The sequence below is a fragment of the Manacus candei genome, unplaced genomic scaffold (genome assembly GCF_025592945.1).
Source record: "Manacus candei isolate 608988 ecotype Guabito, Panama unplaced genomic scaffold, ASM2559294v1 h1tg000230l, whole genome shotgun sequence".
NCBI classification, from domain to species: domain Eukaryota; kingdom Metazoa; phylum Chordata; class Aves; order Passeriformes; family Pipridae; genus Manacus; species Manacus candei.
The window spans coordinates 58,019-76,791 of NW_026138278.1; the positions used below are offsets into that span (position 1 = coordinate 58,019).

Genomic DNA, 18,773 nt, shown 5'->3' on the forward strand with positions numbered 1-18,773 from the left:
AGGCCCCTGGCACTGCTGGGGCCTGTGCCCCGAGTGTTCCCTGCCTGACCCCAGCATCGAGGCTCCTGCTTTAATTATACCCTGGAGTTAATTAAAAGGCAAAGAGTATTTAGCAAGTGAAATCAGGATGCTGAAATGGGGATTGTTCTTGGAATGTTTTGTGCTGCTGGTGTGGAGAAGGGATCAGGACAGGAGGTGCTGCTCGATGCACTGCTGTGCTCCAGGGCATTCCCACTGGTTTGGTGTGGAACTGTGGAATGGTTGGGAGGGACCTTAAATCCCATCCAGTTCCATGGGCAGGGACACCTTCCACTGTCCCAGGCTGCTCCAAGCCCCGTCCAACCTGGCCTTGGACACTTCCAGGGATCCAGGGGCAGCCACAGCTTCTCTGGGCAACCTGGGACAGGGCCTGCCCACCCTCACAAGGATGATCTGCTTCCCAATATCCCATTTTCCCCTGCCCTCTGGCACTGGGAAGCCATTCCCCCTTGTCCTGGCACCCTTGGCACCCTCTCCCTCCAGCATCCTGGGAGATCCTGGCACCCCAATTCCTTCTTTGGTGTACTCGTATTTGCCCCATGAGATGATCTCTTTCCCCTTGGATGTGTCCTGGTTCCCAAGTTCCCCGTGCTGGGGGTGGATCTGTGTCCCCGGGGTGAGGGGGTGACTGAGGCTGCTGACGAGCCCCGCTGTGATTTCCACCTTAACTGGTTTCACTTTCCCCGGATGTATTCCCTCTCCTGCCCGTCCTGCAGGCCGGGTGTTCCCGGGGGAATGGGTGTTCCCGGGGGAATAGGTGTTCCCGGGGCATTCCTGGATCCCTGGCAGGGCCGGGTGTTCCCGGGGGAATGGGTGTTCCCGGGGCATTCCCAGATCCCTGGCAGGGCCGGGTGTTCCCAGGGGAATGGGTGTTCCCGGGGCATCCCCGGATCCCTGGCAGGGCCGGGTGTTCCCGGGGCAATGGGTGTTCCCGGGGCATTCCCGGATCCCTGGCAGGGCCTGTCTAACGTTCCTTCTGTTCCCTCCTCACGCAGCGCGGAGCGAAGCCCAAGAAGGTGCTGTGTGACCCGTGTGACCCCTGGGTGTGGGGGCATGTGGGGCCATCGCCATCCTCACCCGCCATCCCGGCCATCCCAGCCCTGCATGGCTGCTCCCTGCATGTGCTCCCACATCCACATGGCATCATGGAATGGTGGGGTGGGAAAGGCCTCGGAGACCCCCCAGCTCCCCTGGCGCTGCCGAGGCCACCGCTGGCCGTGTCCCCCAGTGCCACCTCTGCAGGGCTGTTAAATCCCCCGAGTGCCACCTCTGCAGGGTTGTTAAATCCCCCCGGGCTGGGGGCTCCCCCCTGCCCTGGGCAGCCTCTTCCGATGCTTTACAACCCTTTCCATGAAGGAATTTTCTCGGTATCCAACCTGAACCTCCCCTGGCACAAGCTGAGGTTGTTCCCTCATAGATATTTTTGTAAAACCCTCTGGTGACTCGGGGACAAGTGGCACCTCCTCAGGGCTTTCCCGTCCTGTCCCTGGGCTCTGGCTCCTCCTGGGGACACCCAAAACCAGCTGGTTTGGGACAATTAGTGAAGCCAGAAATATTTTGTACCAGGATGAGCCAAAACTCCAAAGGTCTTGGCAAAGGATCCCGGAATGGTTTGGGTTGGGAGGGATGTTAAAGCCCATCTCTTTTCATGCCCTGCTGTGGGCAGGGACACCAAATCACCATTCCCTGCAGGGTCTTTGGGGAATATTTTTTCCCCAAGGGAATCTTGCCAAGGTGAGCACTGCAGACATGGAAAGGACCCGGCATTAGCACTGGGAGGGAGGGAGGAAGGGAGGAGATGGTACCTGGAGCCCTCGGCGTCCCTTTGGCCCAGCTTTCCTTTCCAGCCGCTTCCGTGTCGATTCTGGGGGCAGGAACGGTGCAAACAGCCCTGTTTGTCCGTGGGAAATCCAGAGGTGAGGAGCAGTGTGGAAGCCCTCGGTGCAGAGAGGGTGCAGAGAGCTCTGGAGTGGGCCAGGAGCACCTGCCCCAGGTGTCCCCTCCTCGTGTCCCCCAGGTCCAGGTCTCTGCATGTCCCGAGGCTCCAGGGGCATGTGGGTCCCCTCATGCCAGTTCTGCCGGCTCCAAGGGGTGCCTGGCTGTCAGGGCTCTCCATGGGACGAAATTCCCATTTGGAATGCTGGGTTCTTCCCCTCCTGTCCTGTCCTGGTGGGTTTGCAGCTGCCGTGTGTCCCTGCTGTGTCCCTGCCGTCTGCTCGGGGCTGGGGCTGGGGGAGGGATTAGGATCATGGGGGTGTGACTGTCACTGGCCTGGGGATCGTGGATCTGTCACTGCCCTGGGGATCTGTGACTGTCACTGCCCTGAGGATCTGTGACTGTCACTGTCCTGGGGATCATGGGGGTGTGACTGTCACTGTCCTGGGGATCTGTGACTGTCACTGTCCTGGGGATCATGGATCTGTCACTGTCCTGGGGATCTGTGACTGTCACTGGCCTGGGGATCATGGATCTGTCACTGTCCTGGGGATCTGTGACTGTCACTGGCCTGGGGATCATGGATCTGTCACTGTCCTGGGGATCTGTGACTGTCACTGGCCTGGGGATCATGGATCTGTCACTGCCCTGGGGATCGTGGATCTGTCACTGTCCTGGGGATCTGGGGCTGTGACTGTCACTGTCCTGAGGATCTGTGACTGTCACTGGCCTGGGGATCATGGATCTGTCACTGCCCTGAGGATCTGTGACTGTCACTGTCCTGGGGATCATGGATCTGTCACTGCCCTGAGGATCTGTGACTGTCACTGTCCTGGGGATCATGGATCTGTCACTGTCCTGGGGATCATGGATCTGTCACTGCCCTGAGGATCTGTGACTGTCACTGCCCTGGGGATCTGGAGCTGTCACTGCCCTGAGCCCAGTCCTGGCAGCTCACACAGGGCCATCCCCACCGAGGGCCAGCCCAGTGCCAGGCTCTGCTGCCCCCTCGGAATGGAACATTTTTGGCCGTCAGTGACCCCCTGACCCGCCCCCCTCCAGCAGCCCCTCCCCAGCAGGGCGGTTCCAGCCGGGGGCAGCGGATAACGAGCGTAATTAGCGGGTAAATCCTCGTTCGGGGATTATCAAATATAGACTCTAATCGTCCCGGAGCTGCAGCCCTGGGGTGCCAGATGGGCCTCACTGCCCCGCCGTGCTCCCTCCCTGCTCCCCATGGGTTCGGGAGTGCTGGGGGCAGGTGGGGCCGGGGCAGAGGGGACTCTGGTCACTGAGGTCGTGGTGGCCTTTGGGCTGTGCTGTTCCCAGGGCTTGGAGCAGGGGAGCAGCTCCAGGGGCACTGGGGGTCCTGTCCCTTGGCTGTGACACCGTGTTGGGATGTCCTTGTTCTTGGAGCAGTGTCTCCAGGCAGGAGCTGGTGGCCCAGGCTGTCCCTGGGAGGTGCTGGCCTCTGTCCTGGGCCAGTCTGGTTGGGAAGGACCCCAAAGGGATCCCAAAGGGACCCCAGAGTCTGTTTAAAGAGCAGGAAGAGGGTGTTTCCTGGCTGGTTTTTGGGATGAAATGGGTTGTGAGTGCTTCATTCCTGTGTGACCTGAGATGTGAGTGACAGGCTGATCCCTTCTCCCGCTGCAGGGCTGGGTGACACTGGGTCACAGATGCCACCTCTCAGGGATGTGGAGGTGGCAGGGCCGTGGTGGGTCCTGGGTCACCCTGTGTGTGCCAGAGCAGGGCTGGGAATGGGGAGACTCCCAGGAATGCAGGGAAAGGCTGGTCCATGGCTCCTGCCTCGCTCAGGGTGTGTCAGAGTGGGCTCCCAGGCTCTGACACACTCTGGAATCACAGAATATTTAGGTTGGAAAAGCCCCCTGAGCCCACCAAGTCCAACCATTCCCCACTGACCATGTCCCCAAGTGCCACATCCACAGGTGGCACATGCCCAGGGCTGTCACCCTGGGGGTGGCTCCAGTCCTGTCCCCTCAGGTCACTGTCCCCTGCAGCCAGTTTGATCCCTGGGCTTTCCCCTCTGTGGGTCAGGTTTGTCCTGCCCCAGTGACATCCCTGTTCCTGTCACCCTCCCACTGGCATTCCGTGTGCCAGGGCTGGATTCCCAGCAGTGTGTGCTGGGGCTGGATCTCCCTCTCTGCTGGGCACCTGATCCCGCTCTGATCCCGCTCTGATCCCGTCCCGGGGTGACCAGCGGTGGCCAGGGAGGTGGCCAGGTCATTATCCCAGGTCATTATCCCGGTGTTATCCAGGTCTCCAGGCGGGAGCAGATGGCCCGTTCCAGCCCGGAGCAGGTCCCAGATGGTCTGTTTAATGCAGATGGGCCCCCCCAAGCCCTGTTAATCCTTTAAGGGAAGGACTAATCCGATCAGCTCCCAAACCCAGCCCATCCCAGCTGCCCAAAGCGCTCCCATGGCGCGGCAGGACCTGGATGAACCCGGGAGCTGCTGTTCCTTGGGCCGGGTGACATCCCCATGGCAGCCCTCTGTGTCCCCAGGGGAGCTGGGGGTGAGACCCAAGGGGATTATTTTGGTGTTAGTTGAGGGAAGGGCCCGTGACCCTTTGGAATGGGGAGCTGAGCAGCACCTGGCACCACGAGCTGGGGGCTCCATGGAAAAGAGCTGGAGTTAACCCTGTCAGCTCCTCTCCAAACCCCCCAAGAGCCAGGAATCCTCTCAGCTGCAATGATGCCAAAAGCTGCTTCTCCCTTCTCATGGATTTAGGATCAATAACCTCCCTTACGTGTCCCTGAGGGGTTTCAGGGGCAGCCCAAAGCATCCCAGACTGTTCTCCCATTGCTAAATTGCATTTCTTCACTGCTGCAGCATTTACTGGATCCTGGATGTGGGAAGAGCTTATATAGTCTGGATTTAGGGAGTGGAGCTGTGTGTGAGGAGAGGAGCTGGTTCATTACAGCAGCTCTAATATCCTTAATTATCTTAAGGTTAAATCTGGGTGAGCCTGCACGTGGCTCCTCCAGGGATGGACACGGCCCTTGGATCACTCAGGCTTATGGCCACAGATCCAGGGTGCTTTTGTCTGGAAAAGCCCAGTAAGCGGTTCCTTTTCCCTGTGGTTTGGGAACACCTTCCACTAGCCCAGGTTGCTCCAAGCCTCATCCAACCTGGCCTTGGACACTTCCAGGGATCCAGGGGCAGCCACAGCTTCTCTGGGCAACCTGTGCCAGGGCCTCCCCACCCTCCCAGCCAGGAATTCTTTCCCAACATCCCATCTGTCCCTGCCCTCTGGCACTGGGAAGCCATTCCCTGTGTGTTGTCCCTCCCTGCCTTGTCCCCAGTCCCTCTCCAGCTCTCCTGGAGCCCCTTCAGGCCCTGCCAGGGGCTCTCAGCTCTCCCTGGAGCCTTCTCTTCTCCAGGGGACCCCCCCAGCTCTCCCAGCCTGGCTCCAGAGCAGAGGGGCTCCAGAATCCTGGAATGGTTTGGGTTGGAAGGGATTGTAAATCCCACTGATTCCAACTCCCTGCCATGGCCAGGAACACCTTCCACTTAGCAGGTTGCTCCACGCCCTGTCCAGCCTGGCCTTGGACTCTTCCAGGCATCTGTGCCAGCTCCCAGAGCTGCTTAATTCCCTGATCCAGAGGTTATTCAGGAATCAGACCCCACCACAGATCAGTTGGGCACCGGGTGTCCCCATGTCCTGGCAAACTGTGGGGCTGCCTCCAGGGAATACCAGCCTGCTGGAGACAGGGGCCTCTAAAGGCTTTTTCCAGGACATGGGAAGGATTGTGCCGAGGGTCTGGGATTGCTGGAGGTGAAATTCCCTCTGTGCATGGAGGGTCAGGTGTGCAGGTGCTGCTGGAGGGGGATGGTGGTGCTGCAGGTGCCAGGCAGGAATTTGGGGTCTGGGCCTGGCAGAGCAGTGAGGCTTGGGGACATGGCAGTGAGGCTTGGGGACACGGCGGCTGGCTGATGTGCTGGGTGCCCAGCCCTCTCCACGGTGGCTCCTTGGGGCAGGGGATCTTTAGGGCAGGGATCCTCAGGGCTGGGGATCTTTAGGGCAGGGATCTTTAGGGCTGGGATCTTTAGGGCAGGGATCCTCAGGGCAGGGGATCTTTAGGGCTGAGATCCTCAGAGCAGGGGATCTTTAGGGCAGGGATCCTCAGGGCAGGGGATCTTTAGGGCTGGGATCCTCAGGGCAGAGACCCTCAGGGCAGGGGATCTTTAGGGCAGGGATCTTTAGGGCTGGGATCCTCAGGGCAGAGACCCTCAGGGCAGGGGATCTTTAGGGCTGAGATCCTCAGGGCTGGGATCCTCAGGGCTGGGATCTTTAGGGCTGGGATCCTCAGGGCAGGGGATCTTTAGGGCTGGGATCTTTAGGGCAGAGACCCTCAGGGCAGGGGATCTTTAGGGCTGGGATCCTCAGGGCAGAGACCCTCAGGGCAGAGACCCTCGGGGCAGGGGGTCTCCGAGGCCGTGGTGGTCCTTGCACACCCTCAGCCGTGCAGGGGTGCCCTGAGCTCCTGGGAGTCCCCCCGTGTTGGCAGGAGGCGCTGGATGGGAGCGCGGCAGGATGGACGCGGCCCTGCAGCTGTCCGTGTGTCCGTCTGTCCGTCCCTCGGGCTCAGTTCCGCCCGTGTGTCCATCTGTCCGTGCCCGGGGCTGTGCCCGGCGGTCCCGGCGGGGGCGGGTCGGCCCCGGAGCCGCCTGGACCCGCCGGCCGTGCCGGGGGTGCTGAGCCCTGCGGACCTCCCTCCCGGGAGCGGCACCGCCGTGCCCATCCTCGCTCGCCATCCCGCTCATCCCATCGCCATCCGCGGCTCGAGCGCGCCCGCCGGCGCGGCCCCTCCGCGGTGATGTCACGAGCCATCGGGGCGGTGGTTGGAGCCACCGCCGAGCGGGGACGAGCGGCCGCGGCCGGGGGGCTGCGCCGGACCCCCTGAGCCCCCGCCGAGCCCCGCCGAGCCCCCGCCGAGCCCTGCCGACCCCCCGGCCCCCTCCCGAGCCCCCGCAGGACCCGGCGGCGGCCGCGGCCATTTGCCGTGTCCGGCCGCGCTGACCCGCTGCTCCGTCTGCTCCCGCTCCGGCCGCTCCTCCGCCGCGATGAGACAGGCCCCGGCCACCCGCAAGGTACGGTCCGTGCCCGCAGCCCCCGCTCCCCCGGCCCCGCAGCCCCCGGCCCCGCATCCTCCGGCACCGCATCCTCCGGCCCCGCATCCTCCAGCACCGCGTCCTCCGGCCCCGCATCCCCGGCACCGCATCCTCCGGCATCGCATCCCCGGCACCGCATCCCCGCTCCCCGACCCGCCTCCTCCCCTTTTTCCCCGTTTTCCCCGCGTTGGTGCTGCCGGGCTGTAATTGGGAGCGTGACGGGCTCGGGGGGGCGGTGGGGGAGCAGCAGCAGCAGCGGGTCATGGCTGGCTTTGCCTCCCGAGCTCCCGGGTCCCCTCTCTCTCCATGTCTCCGGCCGTGCCCGCGGCGGGTGCAGCGGCTCTGCGGCTCCGCCGGGGCCGTTCCCGGCCCTGTCCCTGCCTCCGGTGCCATCCCCACTGCCCTGGGGGTGCCGATGCCATCCCTGCTTCCAGGTGCCCACCCCGGGGAAGCTGCATGTCCACACTCCCATTTTTCCTGGCGCCGGGATCAGCCCCCGGCATTCCCGGGGGCCGGCGGTGCCCGGGTCCCTGCCAGGCTGCCGTTCCCGCAGGTGACAGCGCGGGCATGGCCTGTGTGTTTATTTTTAGCGTAACCAGGATGACACTGCTCAGCTTAAAGAGAAATCCTGGGAGTTTCTGGCTGATGCCGGGAACAGACCCGAGCTGGGCTGGCTGTGCCTGTACCTGGCAGTAAATGCTCCTGGTTTGCACGAGCTCGGACACCGACACACCTGGTCACGTGTCCCTGCTAATCCGCTTCCCAATGGAAAGTTTTAGGGATGCTGTTTCCCTCCTTCCCAGCGGAGTGGGAGCAGGGGCTGCCGGTGCTCAGCACCACACCTGGATTTCATCCTGCTTTCCCCGTTGTTCCTCCCCCTGCACACGGGATCACACCTGTGAGACTGGGCGTGGGCCGGGTGGTTGTTTGAAATGCAGAATTCCCGGGAATAGCCCAGGTAGCCACACCCTGAGGGGCTCGTCCTGCTGCAGGTTGTGTCTGGAGAGGGCTGGTCCAAAATTCCCGGGAGGTGAGTGGGATGGCATCCTGCCTGCTCGGGTGGGCAGCGTGGGCCTGCAGAGGGTCACTTCCCAGGAATCACCTCCAGCACTGCCCGCCCTGCTCGGGAGCTGCTGCAGGAACCCTCCTGGAAACTCCAGGGAATCCTTGGCAGCAGCAGCTGCGGTCTGGGAAGTTGGGCTTTTCCACATCAGGAACCCTCAAACCTCGTCCAGAAGCGTTCAGTGGCTCCTCCCTGTCCTGCTGGAAGGTGACATTCACACAGACCTGCCCACCCACCCGGCGCTCGGTGTTCCCGCCTGGATCAGGATTCCCACCCTTGGAGCAGAACAAAGTCGGGAGGGACCTGCGGGACCCGCACCCCACGTTCAGTGGGCAGTGCCAGCCCTGCCACAGGCAGTCCGTGCTATCCAGGAGGATTTCCAGGAGGATGTTCCCGGAGTTGCTGCTGCCAGGAGCCAAGTCCATGTCGGAGCGCCGGTTCGGAGCCCCCGATGCTCCCCAGGGATCGGAGGTTCTGTAATGGCATCAAATATTGCTGCAGCAGCATTACACAGCAGAGCCCGAGCCCTGAGCAGAACAGCATTCCCAGGGGCTGCTCGGAGCATCCCGGATCCAGGGGGCAGGTGTGGTTGGAGCGTCTGCTCCCAGCACAATGCTGTAATCCAGAGAATCCATGTTCCATCCTGCTCACCGTCCTGCCAAGGGCTTCCCAGAGCCCAGGGGTGACTGGCTGGTGCCAGCTGTGCCATGGGGATGGACAGATGGACAGGGACAGCCAGCATGGAGAGGAGGCCAGCCCTGGTGGAGAGAGCAGCTGGAGTATCCCAGAGCATCCCAGAGCTTCCCTCTGCCCCCTCTCCAAGGATCCCGGGGCTCTCAGAGCTTCAGCTTTTGGTGGTCTGCACGTGGAGGGGACCAAAGCCCCGGAGGAGGCACAGAGCAGGATTACTCCCTGTCATTCCACATGGGTTTAGGGATAGTTACCAGGAGGTTTCTCCCTGGTTTTAGGGTTCAGTGTGGTTTGAGGTGGGGTTTGAGCTGGAGTCCCCCCATCCCATGGCCCAGACAGGGCTCGGTGTCCCCCAGGACAGGACTCTGTCTCCCAGGACAAGGCTTGGTGTCCCCCCCTCATTGTCCCCCATCCCATGGCCCAGGACAAGGCTCAGTGATCTCTGGTGACATTTCCCCATGTCCAGGGACTCTGAGGTCGGTGTGGGCCCCCCAGCCCTGCCCCACTGCAGGGGCTCCCGTGCCAACAGCACAGGGCAGGGCACCGGGAGCACCGTGCCCAGCGTGTGTGGCAGGGAGCAGGGGCATCTCCACGGGTGCAATCCCCAGGTGGTTTTCAGTTTTCCAAGGGTTTCCCAGATTTTTGTTGCTGCTCCATGTAATCAGTGCTCAGTCGGACTTCGGGAAGATGCCAGAGAGCTCCTGAAGGGCTTCCTGAGCCAGCCCTGAGGGGTTGGGGTTTGCACTGTCATCATTCCATTTTCCTGACAAGTTTGGCCACGCAGATGCTGTGGAAGATGGGAATGTCTCCCTTGGGATTGAAATGGGTGTCCCGTGGAGTGCAGCCTTTGGGAAAAGGCTGGAAGTGAGCAGAGAAGGGTTTGGCTGCAGGAATGCCAGAGGACATTTGGAAGTGAAAACACATCCATGTTTATTCTGAAGAAAGAAAATCCAGCTCTGAGGTGTGCTGGGCCTCAGGGGGAGCACGGCTGTGTTGGATATTGATCCCTGAGGGGCTCCCTGTGCCCCCTGTCCCGGCTGCATCCCGAGCTGGGATCGTGTGGCAGCACCATTATCCATCTGTTCTGTTCCTGGTTATTCCCAGCTGGGATTAGGTCATGGAATCAGAAATGAAGGACAATGTGGAAGGTTTGACACGTACTCCAAAGCTGCCTCTGGACAGATGTTCCCTCTGCCCACGCTGGGGGCTCCTGCCCATCCACTGCCCCCCAGACCAGCCTCGCCACTCCCTCTTTGCCATCAATTAGGGATTGTTTGTAATGGGAAAAATACTCATTAATTTAATATTTGTCTCCCCATGGCCTCCCCCCCTCTGTGCTGCTGCTGGGCACTGCTGCATGTGTGGGTGCATGGAGGGGTGGGGGGGTCCTACTCCAAAGGCACGGGTGGTTTAATTCCAGCCATGGATGGAAAAGTTGGAAGTGTGGGAGCAGCTCTGTGATGTCCCTGGGATTTATGGTTAAAGAGTGCAGAGCCCTGGGGGCTCCAGGCCCTTTGGAAAACAGAGGGATGAGGGGAGGGAATAATCCTGTCTAAAATGAATCCCTTCAGCCTCCTGCTCTGGGGGCATCTGGGAAAGGTGTGGGGGGTCAAACCCCCTGTGCCCGTGGAGCCTGGAGTGCCCTGCCAGCCTGGACCAGGCTGTGCCTCTGGAGATAGAAATTCCTTGGAAATAAAGGTGGATGTGCCCCGGGGTGTCCCTGGGGTCAGGGTGGGGGTTCAGACAGTCCTCCCTGTCCCTGGCTCTGTCCCCACATGGGGCTGGAGGGGGAGAACAGGGCCGGGCTGGGGGGGAGCAGGGGCTGCTCTGGCTCCGGGCTCCCCTGGTCCCACGGGAGCTGTGCCAGGGGGTCCCACGGGAGCTGTGCCTGCAGGTCCCCCCGATGGCCTTGGGGGTGTGTTAACGAGCTCCCACCTGCTGCCAGCTCACTAACGATGCCGGGCTCAGCTGGTGCCGCCGGGCACGCTGACGATGCCGGGCACACTAACGATGCGGGCACTAACGAGGCCGTGCTGTGTTTTGTCTCCTTTCCTGCTCTGCCGCGCCGGCTGTTCTGTGCTCCGGCTGCTCTCTGCTCCTCTGTCCTGTGACTGTCTGTCCTCTCTGCTTCCGCTCCCGCTGCCCTCCAGACCAGCACCCGCCGGCCCAAGGTGAGCAGCCGGGGGGGCACCGAGCGTGGGGGGCACCGGGCACTCACAGCTCCGGGGGTGCCAACCGCACTGAAACACAGCTCATGGGGTGCCAGTCCCACCCAAACACAGCTCATGGGGTGCCAACCCCACTGAAACACAGCTCATGGGGTGCCAGTCCCACCCAAACACAGCTCATGGGGTGCCAACCCCACACAAACCCGGCCCATGGGGTGCCAGTCCCGCCGTTGGTCCCCGCTGTCCTTCCACCTGGTTAGGCAGAGCCCAGAGGAGCTCCCGGCAGTGCTGGGCTCCTGCTGGGCTCCTGATGGGCTCCTCTGGAGCAGGTCCAGATCCCTGGGATCCCTTCCCTGGGCGAGATGGCCGTGGGAGAGCTCGGCTGGAGGAGCAGAGCATGGAATCCACGTGGCAGTGCCCAGGCTCTGCTGGGGGGTCTCTGCTGGGTGTCCCTGCGGGGGTTGCTGATCCCTGAGTGTCCCACCCTGTGTGGGGTGTTTTTCAGTGGGATCTTGAACCTCTCCTGTCAGAGGGGAGAGCCCGAGGTGTCCTGCAGGGCTGTGTGGTTCCAGCCTGTGCTCGGGACCAGCAGGATTCACCTTGGGAAGGGGCTCGTGGCTGGAGGAGAGGAAACGTGGAGAGAAATCCTCAAAAAGCTCTGTAACAGTGGAGTTTGGGTTTGGAAATGGAGAATATTCTGTCTCCCCTGTGCTGGGGGAGGCTGCAGGAAGGGCTCCATCCTCCCTGGCTGCTCCTGGCTGATTCCATCAGCCCTGGGGCACTGGGATCCCGTCCCATTCCCTCTGTTTGAGTGGCTCTTGTTCCTGGTCTCTGTGCTGGGTGGAGCTCTGATGGGATGTCCTGTGGGACCTCCTGATCCTTTGGCCTCACACCAGCACTGGCAGGGGTTAGATGGAGTTAGGAGTTGGGATGGAGTGGGTTGGTTTGGAAGGGACCCAAAGCCCATCCAGTTCCACCCAAGGACACCTCCCACTAGCCCAGGTTGCTCCAAGCCCTGTCCAACCTGGCCTTGGACACTCCCAGGGATGGGGCAGCCACAGCTTCTCTGGAAAATCCCTTCCAGTGCCTCACCACCCTCACAGGGAGGAGCCTCTTCCCAGTATCCCACCTCCCCCTGCCCTCTGTGAGGGGTTTGTGGTCCCTAAACACCAGGAACACAAACATCCCTGGTTTGTGTCTGGGAGGAGGCAAGTGGGGCCCGGTGCTGCTGAGGTGATTCCTGTTCTCCATCCCTGGGAGAGCCAGGATCACCCCAGGAGGGCAGGCTGGGCATGTCCAAGGGGCTCTGGACCCGCTGCAGTCGATTTAAGGCCGATTTGCCTCTATTTTGGGAAAAATAAGGGCAGAGGGCAGGTGCTGCTCCTGCCTCGCTGTGTCCCTGCCCAGCCACGGGTGGAACCACACACCTGGTGAAACCTTGACAAATCCAATTTCCAGGAGTAAAATAAAGTCAGGAAATTTAATGTACACAGCCAGAGGTGAGTGCTCCAGAAACAGGGTCTGTGAGGAGACCAGCAGGGCCTGGGGGCACCCGGTGCTTCCCTCGGGCACCAGCTCCCCTTTTCCCATTCCTGGGTTCAGCCTCAGGGCTGGGTCCCAGTGATTAATTAACAGCCTCTTAAGCACTAATGAAGCAGCTCCAGGCCCTGGACTGTGGGAACTTACTCCTTGTTCATTTTCCCTTTGTTTCCTTAAAACTGGGTTCCTGTCTTGGTGAGCTCCGAGTTTTTGCTGCCTCACCCTCTGGAGCTGGGACCTTTAACCATGGAATCCTGGAATGGTGTGGCTTGGGAGGGACCTTGGAGGTCATCCAGTGCCACCCCCTGCCATGGTGGCACTAGGACCAGGGTGCTCCAGGCCCTGTCCAGCCTGGCCTTGGGCACATCCAGGGCTGGGGCAGCCACAGCTGGTCTGGGAGCTTCCCTTCCCCAGTGGATTATCCATGGATTGTGGCCGAGCCCGGCTCCTCTGGAGCAGTGTGAGGTCCCAGCCTTCCTGGGGTCACAAGGGGCACAGGCAGGGCTGGGTGTCCCCACTGTCCCCTGCAAAGGGGTGTCTGGGCACCCCCTGGAGCAGCCCCAGGAGGTGCTGGGGAGGTGAGAGCTGGGGGATCCCCACCTGGAGCAGCCCCGGGGAGGTGCCGGGGAGGTGAGAGCTGGGGGATCCCCACCTGGAGCAGCCCCGGGGAGGTGAGAGCCGTGGGATCCCTCCCTGGCTGTGCCCTGACCCCCCCCGTGCTGTGTTCCAGCCCACCCGCACCCCCACGTCCGGCGGGGCCGGGCCCTCGGGCTCAGCCTCGGCCTCGGGGGGGGAGATGAGCAGCAGCGAGCCCGGGACCCCCGCCCAGACCCCGCTGGTGGCCCCCGTCATCCCCACGCCCGGCCTGCCCTCCCCGGGGGCACCCCCCGTGCCCTCGCCCACCAAGGTGAGTCGTGCCCAGGTGAGCCCAGGGCTCTCCCTCCTGCCTGGGGAGGCAAAGCCCACCCGGACAGCTCCGACATTTCCCACACTCGGGGGTTTCCAATCAGCAGAGTTATTCCTGCCTTGATCTTTAAAGTCGTTCTTCATCACTTCTATCCTGGTTTGATTAATTAGTTAATGAGGGCTTGGGAGAGATTTGGGGCATGAGGGTAGGGAGGGAACAGTGGGAGAGGACAAGGAGCTGGTTCCAGGGTTGGGTAAGGAGGGGAGTGGGCTGGAGAAGGCACCAGGGGGTGGGAAGAGGGGATGTTCTCACCCATGTCCCCAGTTCCCTGAGCTCTCTGGGAACTGGTTTCTGTACCTGGGGGCAGGAATGGTTTTATTGGTGGTGCCACTGGCATTGGAGTGTCCAGGGCTGGGGAAGCACCAGAGGGGGAGTCTCGGGGGGTTTCCCATGTTGTGTAGGGTTTTTCCAAGACCTGTTCCTCGCTGTCACTAGCTTTGGCAGTTGAAGCTTTATCCATGAAGCTGCTGCCAGGGAGCCGGGTCACATCCCCTCATCCCTGCAGCCCTTCCCCTGTGTCCTGCTGTGCTGGCTCAGCCTTTCCCTGCCCTGGGAAAGGACCTGGATCAGTTTTCCCTGGGGGCAGATCACCTGGGAATGGCCTGGATGCTGCAGTGGGATTGAGCAGGCACTAGTGGAGAGTGCAGGGTCATCTGAGGGGGAGCCAGAGGCATCACTGCCAGGGATGGGGCAGCCACAGCTGCTCTGGAAAAATCCATTCCAGGGCCTCCCCACCCTCCCAGGGAGGAACTCCTTCCCAATATCCCATCTAGCCCTGCCCTCTGGCAGTGGGAAGCCATTCCCCCTTGTCCTGGCACTCCGGGCCCTTGTCCCTCTCTTAAACTGCCCCAAACTTGATGCCAAAAGTCAGGCCAGGTTCCATGGGGTTCCAGGAATGTTCCCAGAACCCTGTCCAAGGGGTGTCCCTGCTCCTTTCCTAACTCTTGGCTTGCTGCTGCAGGAGGAGGAGAATCTCCGTGCCCAGGTCAGGGACCTGGAGGAGAAGCTGGAGACACTGAAGATCAAACGGAATGAGGACAAGGCAAAGCTCAAAGAGCTGGAGAAGTACAAGATCCAGCTGGAGCAGGTGCAGGAATGGAAGAGCAAAATGCAGGAGCAGCAGGCCGACCTCCAGAAGCGCCTGAAGGAGGCCAAGAAGGTCAGTGAGTGTCCCTGGGAGAGGTGACTCCAGGGCGAATTCCAGCCTTGCTTGCCTTTCCATGAAGAAATTTTCCCAGTATCCAACCTAAACCTCCCCTCATACAACCTGAGGCCACTTCCTCTGCTCCTGATCAGCGTCAGGTTTATTTGGGAATTGGGCTGAGGTAGGTGGGATGTTGCTTCCCCTCTTCCCTCTCTTTGGGTGCTTCCCCTCTCTCCAGGTGCTCCCTTTCCCCCCCCTCTCCCCATGGACAGGTGTCCTTCTCCTGGCACCTGTGCCTGCAGTTCCCAGGACTCCATCCAAGCAGCCAAGGAGCATTCCCTTCTCCCTGCCCTGCTTTTCCAGGGTGGATTCCTGGTTTGTTTCCCCTAAGGATTTATTTGTCTGCTCCAGTATTCCCTCTCTCCATGCCTTCATCCTCACCTGGAGGTGGTTTTCCTGCCGTGCTCTCTGTGGGTGGAGCAGGGAGGAGGGGAGTGGGACACCCCGGAGCGCTGCCCGTGGGCCGGCCCCTCTCATCCCAGATCAGCTGGTGTTGCTTGGATTTGACCTCGTCTGGGAGAGCCCCAGGGGACACTGACGGCCTGGGGCCCGTTGTGGGGTGTGCCCAGGCTGTCCCGGGGTGCCCTGACCCCTGTGCCCCGCAGGAGGCCAAGGATGCCCTGGAGGCCAAGGAGCGGTACATGGAGGAGATGGCGGACACGGCCGACGCCATCGAGATGGCCACGCTGGACAAGGAGATGGCCGAGGAGCGCGCTGAGTCCCTGCAGCAGGAGGTGGACTCCCTCAAGGAGAAGGTGGAATATCTCACCATGGACCTGGAGATCCTCAAGCACGAGATCGAGGAGAAAGGTGGGACGGGAGAGGGGCTTCGGAAAAGGTCCCGGAGGGACAGGACAAGGGGGAATGGCTGCCCACTGCCAAGGGCAGGGCTAGGTGGGATATTGGGAAGGAATTCCTCCCTGGGAGGGTGGGGAGGCCCTGGAATGCATTTTTCCAGAGCAGCTGTGGCTACCCTATCCCTGTAAGTGTCCATGTCCAAGGCCAGGTTGGAGCAACCTGATCTAGTGGAAGGTGCCCCTGCCTGTGGCAGGGGTGGCACTGGGTAGAAATTATGGTCCCTTCCCACCCAAGCCAGTCTGGGATGCTGTGATCCCATCGTTCTTCCCTTGCTCCGCAGGCTCTGATGGAGCAGCATCCAGCTACCAGGTCAAACAGCTGGAGGAGCAGAACGCCCGGCTCAAGGAGGCCCTGGTCAGGTGGGAGCCCAGCTCTGCTTCCCAAAGCTCCTTCCCAGGCCCCTCGTGCTCCCCCAGGCCCTCCCCGGAGCAGCCCGTGGAATTCCTGCTGCTGGGCAGTGTCTGGGGAGGGAACAGGGCCTTGTCCCTACCTGGGCCCTGACGGAGCTGTGGCTGTCCCAGGATGAGGGACCTGTCGGCCTCGGAGAAGCAGGAGCACGTGAAGCTGCAGAAGCAGATGGAGAAGAAGAACACGGAGCTGGAGTCGCTGCGGCAGCAGCGGGAGAAGCTGCAGGAGGAGGTGAAGCAGGCGGAGAAGACGGTGGATGAGCTGAAGGAGCAGGTGAGTCCTTGGGGAGGAGGTGGGAAGGGAGGTTTGGGGGCATTTGGGGCCCTTTGGGGCCATTTGGGGCGTTGAGCAGCTGCTGGGGCAGCTCCTGGAGAGCTGCACAAAGGGATGCCGTGGTGATACACCCCTGGTCCCATATTCCCTAATTCCAAGCCATATTCCAGCAGTGGGGCAGTGCAGGGCTCTGCCTGGCCATGGGATGACTCCTGAGTACTGGGCATGGATGGTACTCCGTGTTCCCAGGGCTGCTCCATGTGGCCACTGTCAACTGAGCTGGAATTCCAGCCTCGTGCCCTGAGCCACAGCCCAGGAGCCAGGAACAGCTCCAGGAGCCAAAGCCAAGGCTCTTCCCACGTGGGGTCTTCCTCCTGGGGCTGCCAGCTGGTCTGGATGGGTTTGCTCTCCTGAGGGATGCTTTTCCCTGCTCCCAGGAGGGAGCTGAGCACTGTCTGCCCTGCCCTCAGCCCAGGATGGGGCGAGGAGTTCCTCAGCCACGTGCCACAGCCTGGCAGAGGGATCCCACTGTCCTGAGGAGGGAAGAAAGTGATGCTCAATATGAGAATCAGCAAGCTTCGTTTATTGATCATTGCTAACAGCTTAATATATGCTTTATAGTTAGTTCATACATATTGCAAAAGCTAAGCTCATTATTGGTTCTGCTTAAATGTTGATCTCATCCCTTACTCCTTTTCTTTGTTGACACAGGTGGTTCTCAGTTGCTTTTTGTTTTGCTAATCACAATGTCCTGTTTACCAGCCAACTAACACGTACAAGGGCACTGTAACCTCGCTATCTAAGATGTTCCCACGGCCTAGGCAAGCCGTGTTCTATAGCCAGTTCCCTACATCCCACGGCTGTGACAGGATTTGGGAGCTGCTGGCTGTGGTGCCGAGCTCCAGGATGGAGTGGGATGTGTGTCCTGGCAGGGGGATGGATTGGGAGGTGGATTTGGGTTGGGTTGCAGAGGGATGGATCAGCATGCGTGTCATGGCAGGGGGGCGGGTTGGGGTGTGGATGTGGGTGTGGATGTGGGTGTGGATTGGATTGCAGGTGGATGGATTGGGATGTGAATGGATTGGGATGTGGATTTGGACTGGATTGCAAGGGAATGGATGTGGATGTGGATGTGGATGTGGATGTGGATTGGATTGGGTTGCAGGTGGATGCAGCTCTGGGTGCTGAGGAGATGGTGGAAACTCTGACCGAGAGAAACCTGGACCTGGAGGAGAAGGTCCGGGAGCTGCGTGAGACCGTCGGGGACCTGGTGAGGAGGATTCCCGGGATCGGGGCTGCTCCAGAGGGCTGGAATGCTGGGAGGGCTGGAATGCTGGGAGGGCTGGAATGCTGGGAGGGCTGGGGGCTGGCCCAGCACCGGAGCTGTGGGATCCAGGGAAGCTCCCCATGGGCTCGGGGCCCCCGGGGTGTGACCGTGTGCCCCCCTGCCCTCCCCGCAGGAGGCCATGAACGAGATGAACGACGAGCTGCAGGAGAACGCGCGGGAGACGGAGCTGGAGCTGCGGGAGCAGCTGGACATGGCCACGGGCCGCGTGCGCGAGGCCGAGAAGCGCGTGGAGGCGGCGCAGGAGACCGTGGCCGACTACCAGCAGACCATCAAGAAGTACCGGGAGCTCACGGCTCACCTCCAGGTGCTGCCCCTCGGAGCCCCCCTGCTCATCCCGGAGCCCTCCCAGCAGGATTGTCCCCAGGGAAGGTGTCCCTGGGGCAGGACAGGCGCTGCCTCCTGCTCCCCTGGGATCTGGGCACGGCAGGACACGGCTGGTGCCTGGGAGTGGTTCCTCGTGGGCCTTCTCTGGGAAAGCCCCCAGTGCATTCTCCTATGGGGATAAGCTGGGAGAGCTGGGGGTGTCCAGACTGGAGAAGAGAAGGCTCCAGGGAGACCTGAGAGCCCCTTCCAGTGCCAGGGGCTCCAAGAGAGCTGGAGAGGGACTTTGGACAAGGGCCTGGAGGGACATGGAATGCCTTCCTGCTGGAAAAGTGGAGATTTAGATGGGATACTGGGAAGAAATTCTTCCTGGTGATGGTTGTCCCAGCCCTGGCTTCAGGTCTCCTGGCAGGGCAAGGAGGCAGGGAATGAGCCTGGGGATTCCTTGGCTGCAGGACAGTGCCTGGAATGCACTCGGTGCCTCTGCCTCCCACCCACCCGTCACTGGGTGTGGCAGAAGGACCCCCCCAGGAGGGGGCACTGGGAGGTTTGGGGGGGCTTGCTGGGGGTGTGGGGTTCCCTGTCTCTGTGCTGGAGTCCCTGTGTCCCACCCCCCCCTCCCTGTGCCCAGGACGTGAACCGGGAGCTCATGAGCCAGCAGGAAGCGTCTGCGGAGAAGCAGCAGCAGCCGCCCCCCGAGATGTTCGACTTCAAGATCAAGTTTGCGGAGACGAAAGCCCACGCCAAGGTAGGGAGAGCTGGGTGGGGCAGCCGTGCCCTGGGACACGCTCCTGAGGCGCTGGCACCAGGGTGTTCCCAGAGCTGTGGCTG

At 61.5% G+C, this 18,773-nt stretch overlaps 1 protein-coding gene across 8 annotated transcripts in view; it reads left to right on the plus strand.

The window, feature by feature from the left end:
* Nucleotides 1–18,773, plus strand: part of DCTN1 (dynactin subunit 1) — a 54,677-nt gene that overhangs the window by 23,727 nt on the left and 12,177 nt on the right. For 4 of the 8 annotated variants that reach the window (XM_051774835.1, XM_051774836.1, XM_051774828.1 and 1 more), the window contains 10 exons: nt 1,035–1,055; nt 11,007–11,027; nt 13,294–13,470; nt 14,492–14,689; nt 15,340–15,544; nt 15,873–15,951; nt 16,114–16,273; nt 17,439–17,543; nt 17,734–17,925; nt 18,574–18,690. In XM_051774835.1, the coding sequence (XP_051630795.1) occupies nt 1,035–1,055; nt 11,007–11,027; nt 13,294–13,470; nt 14,492–14,689; nt 15,340–15,544; nt 15,873–15,951; nt 16,114–16,273; nt 17,439–17,543; nt 17,734–17,925; nt 18,574–18,690 (1,275 nt within the window). The remainder of the gene's footprint in view (nt 1–1,034; nt 1,056–11,006; nt 11,028–13,293; nt 13,471–14,491; nt 14,690–15,339; nt 15,545–15,872; nt 15,952–16,113; nt 16,274–17,438; nt 17,544–17,733; nt 17,926–18,573; nt 18,691–18,773) is intronic. The other 4 variants (XM_051774829.1, XM_051774833.1, XM_051774830.1 and 1 more) reach the window with 2 other exon arrangements.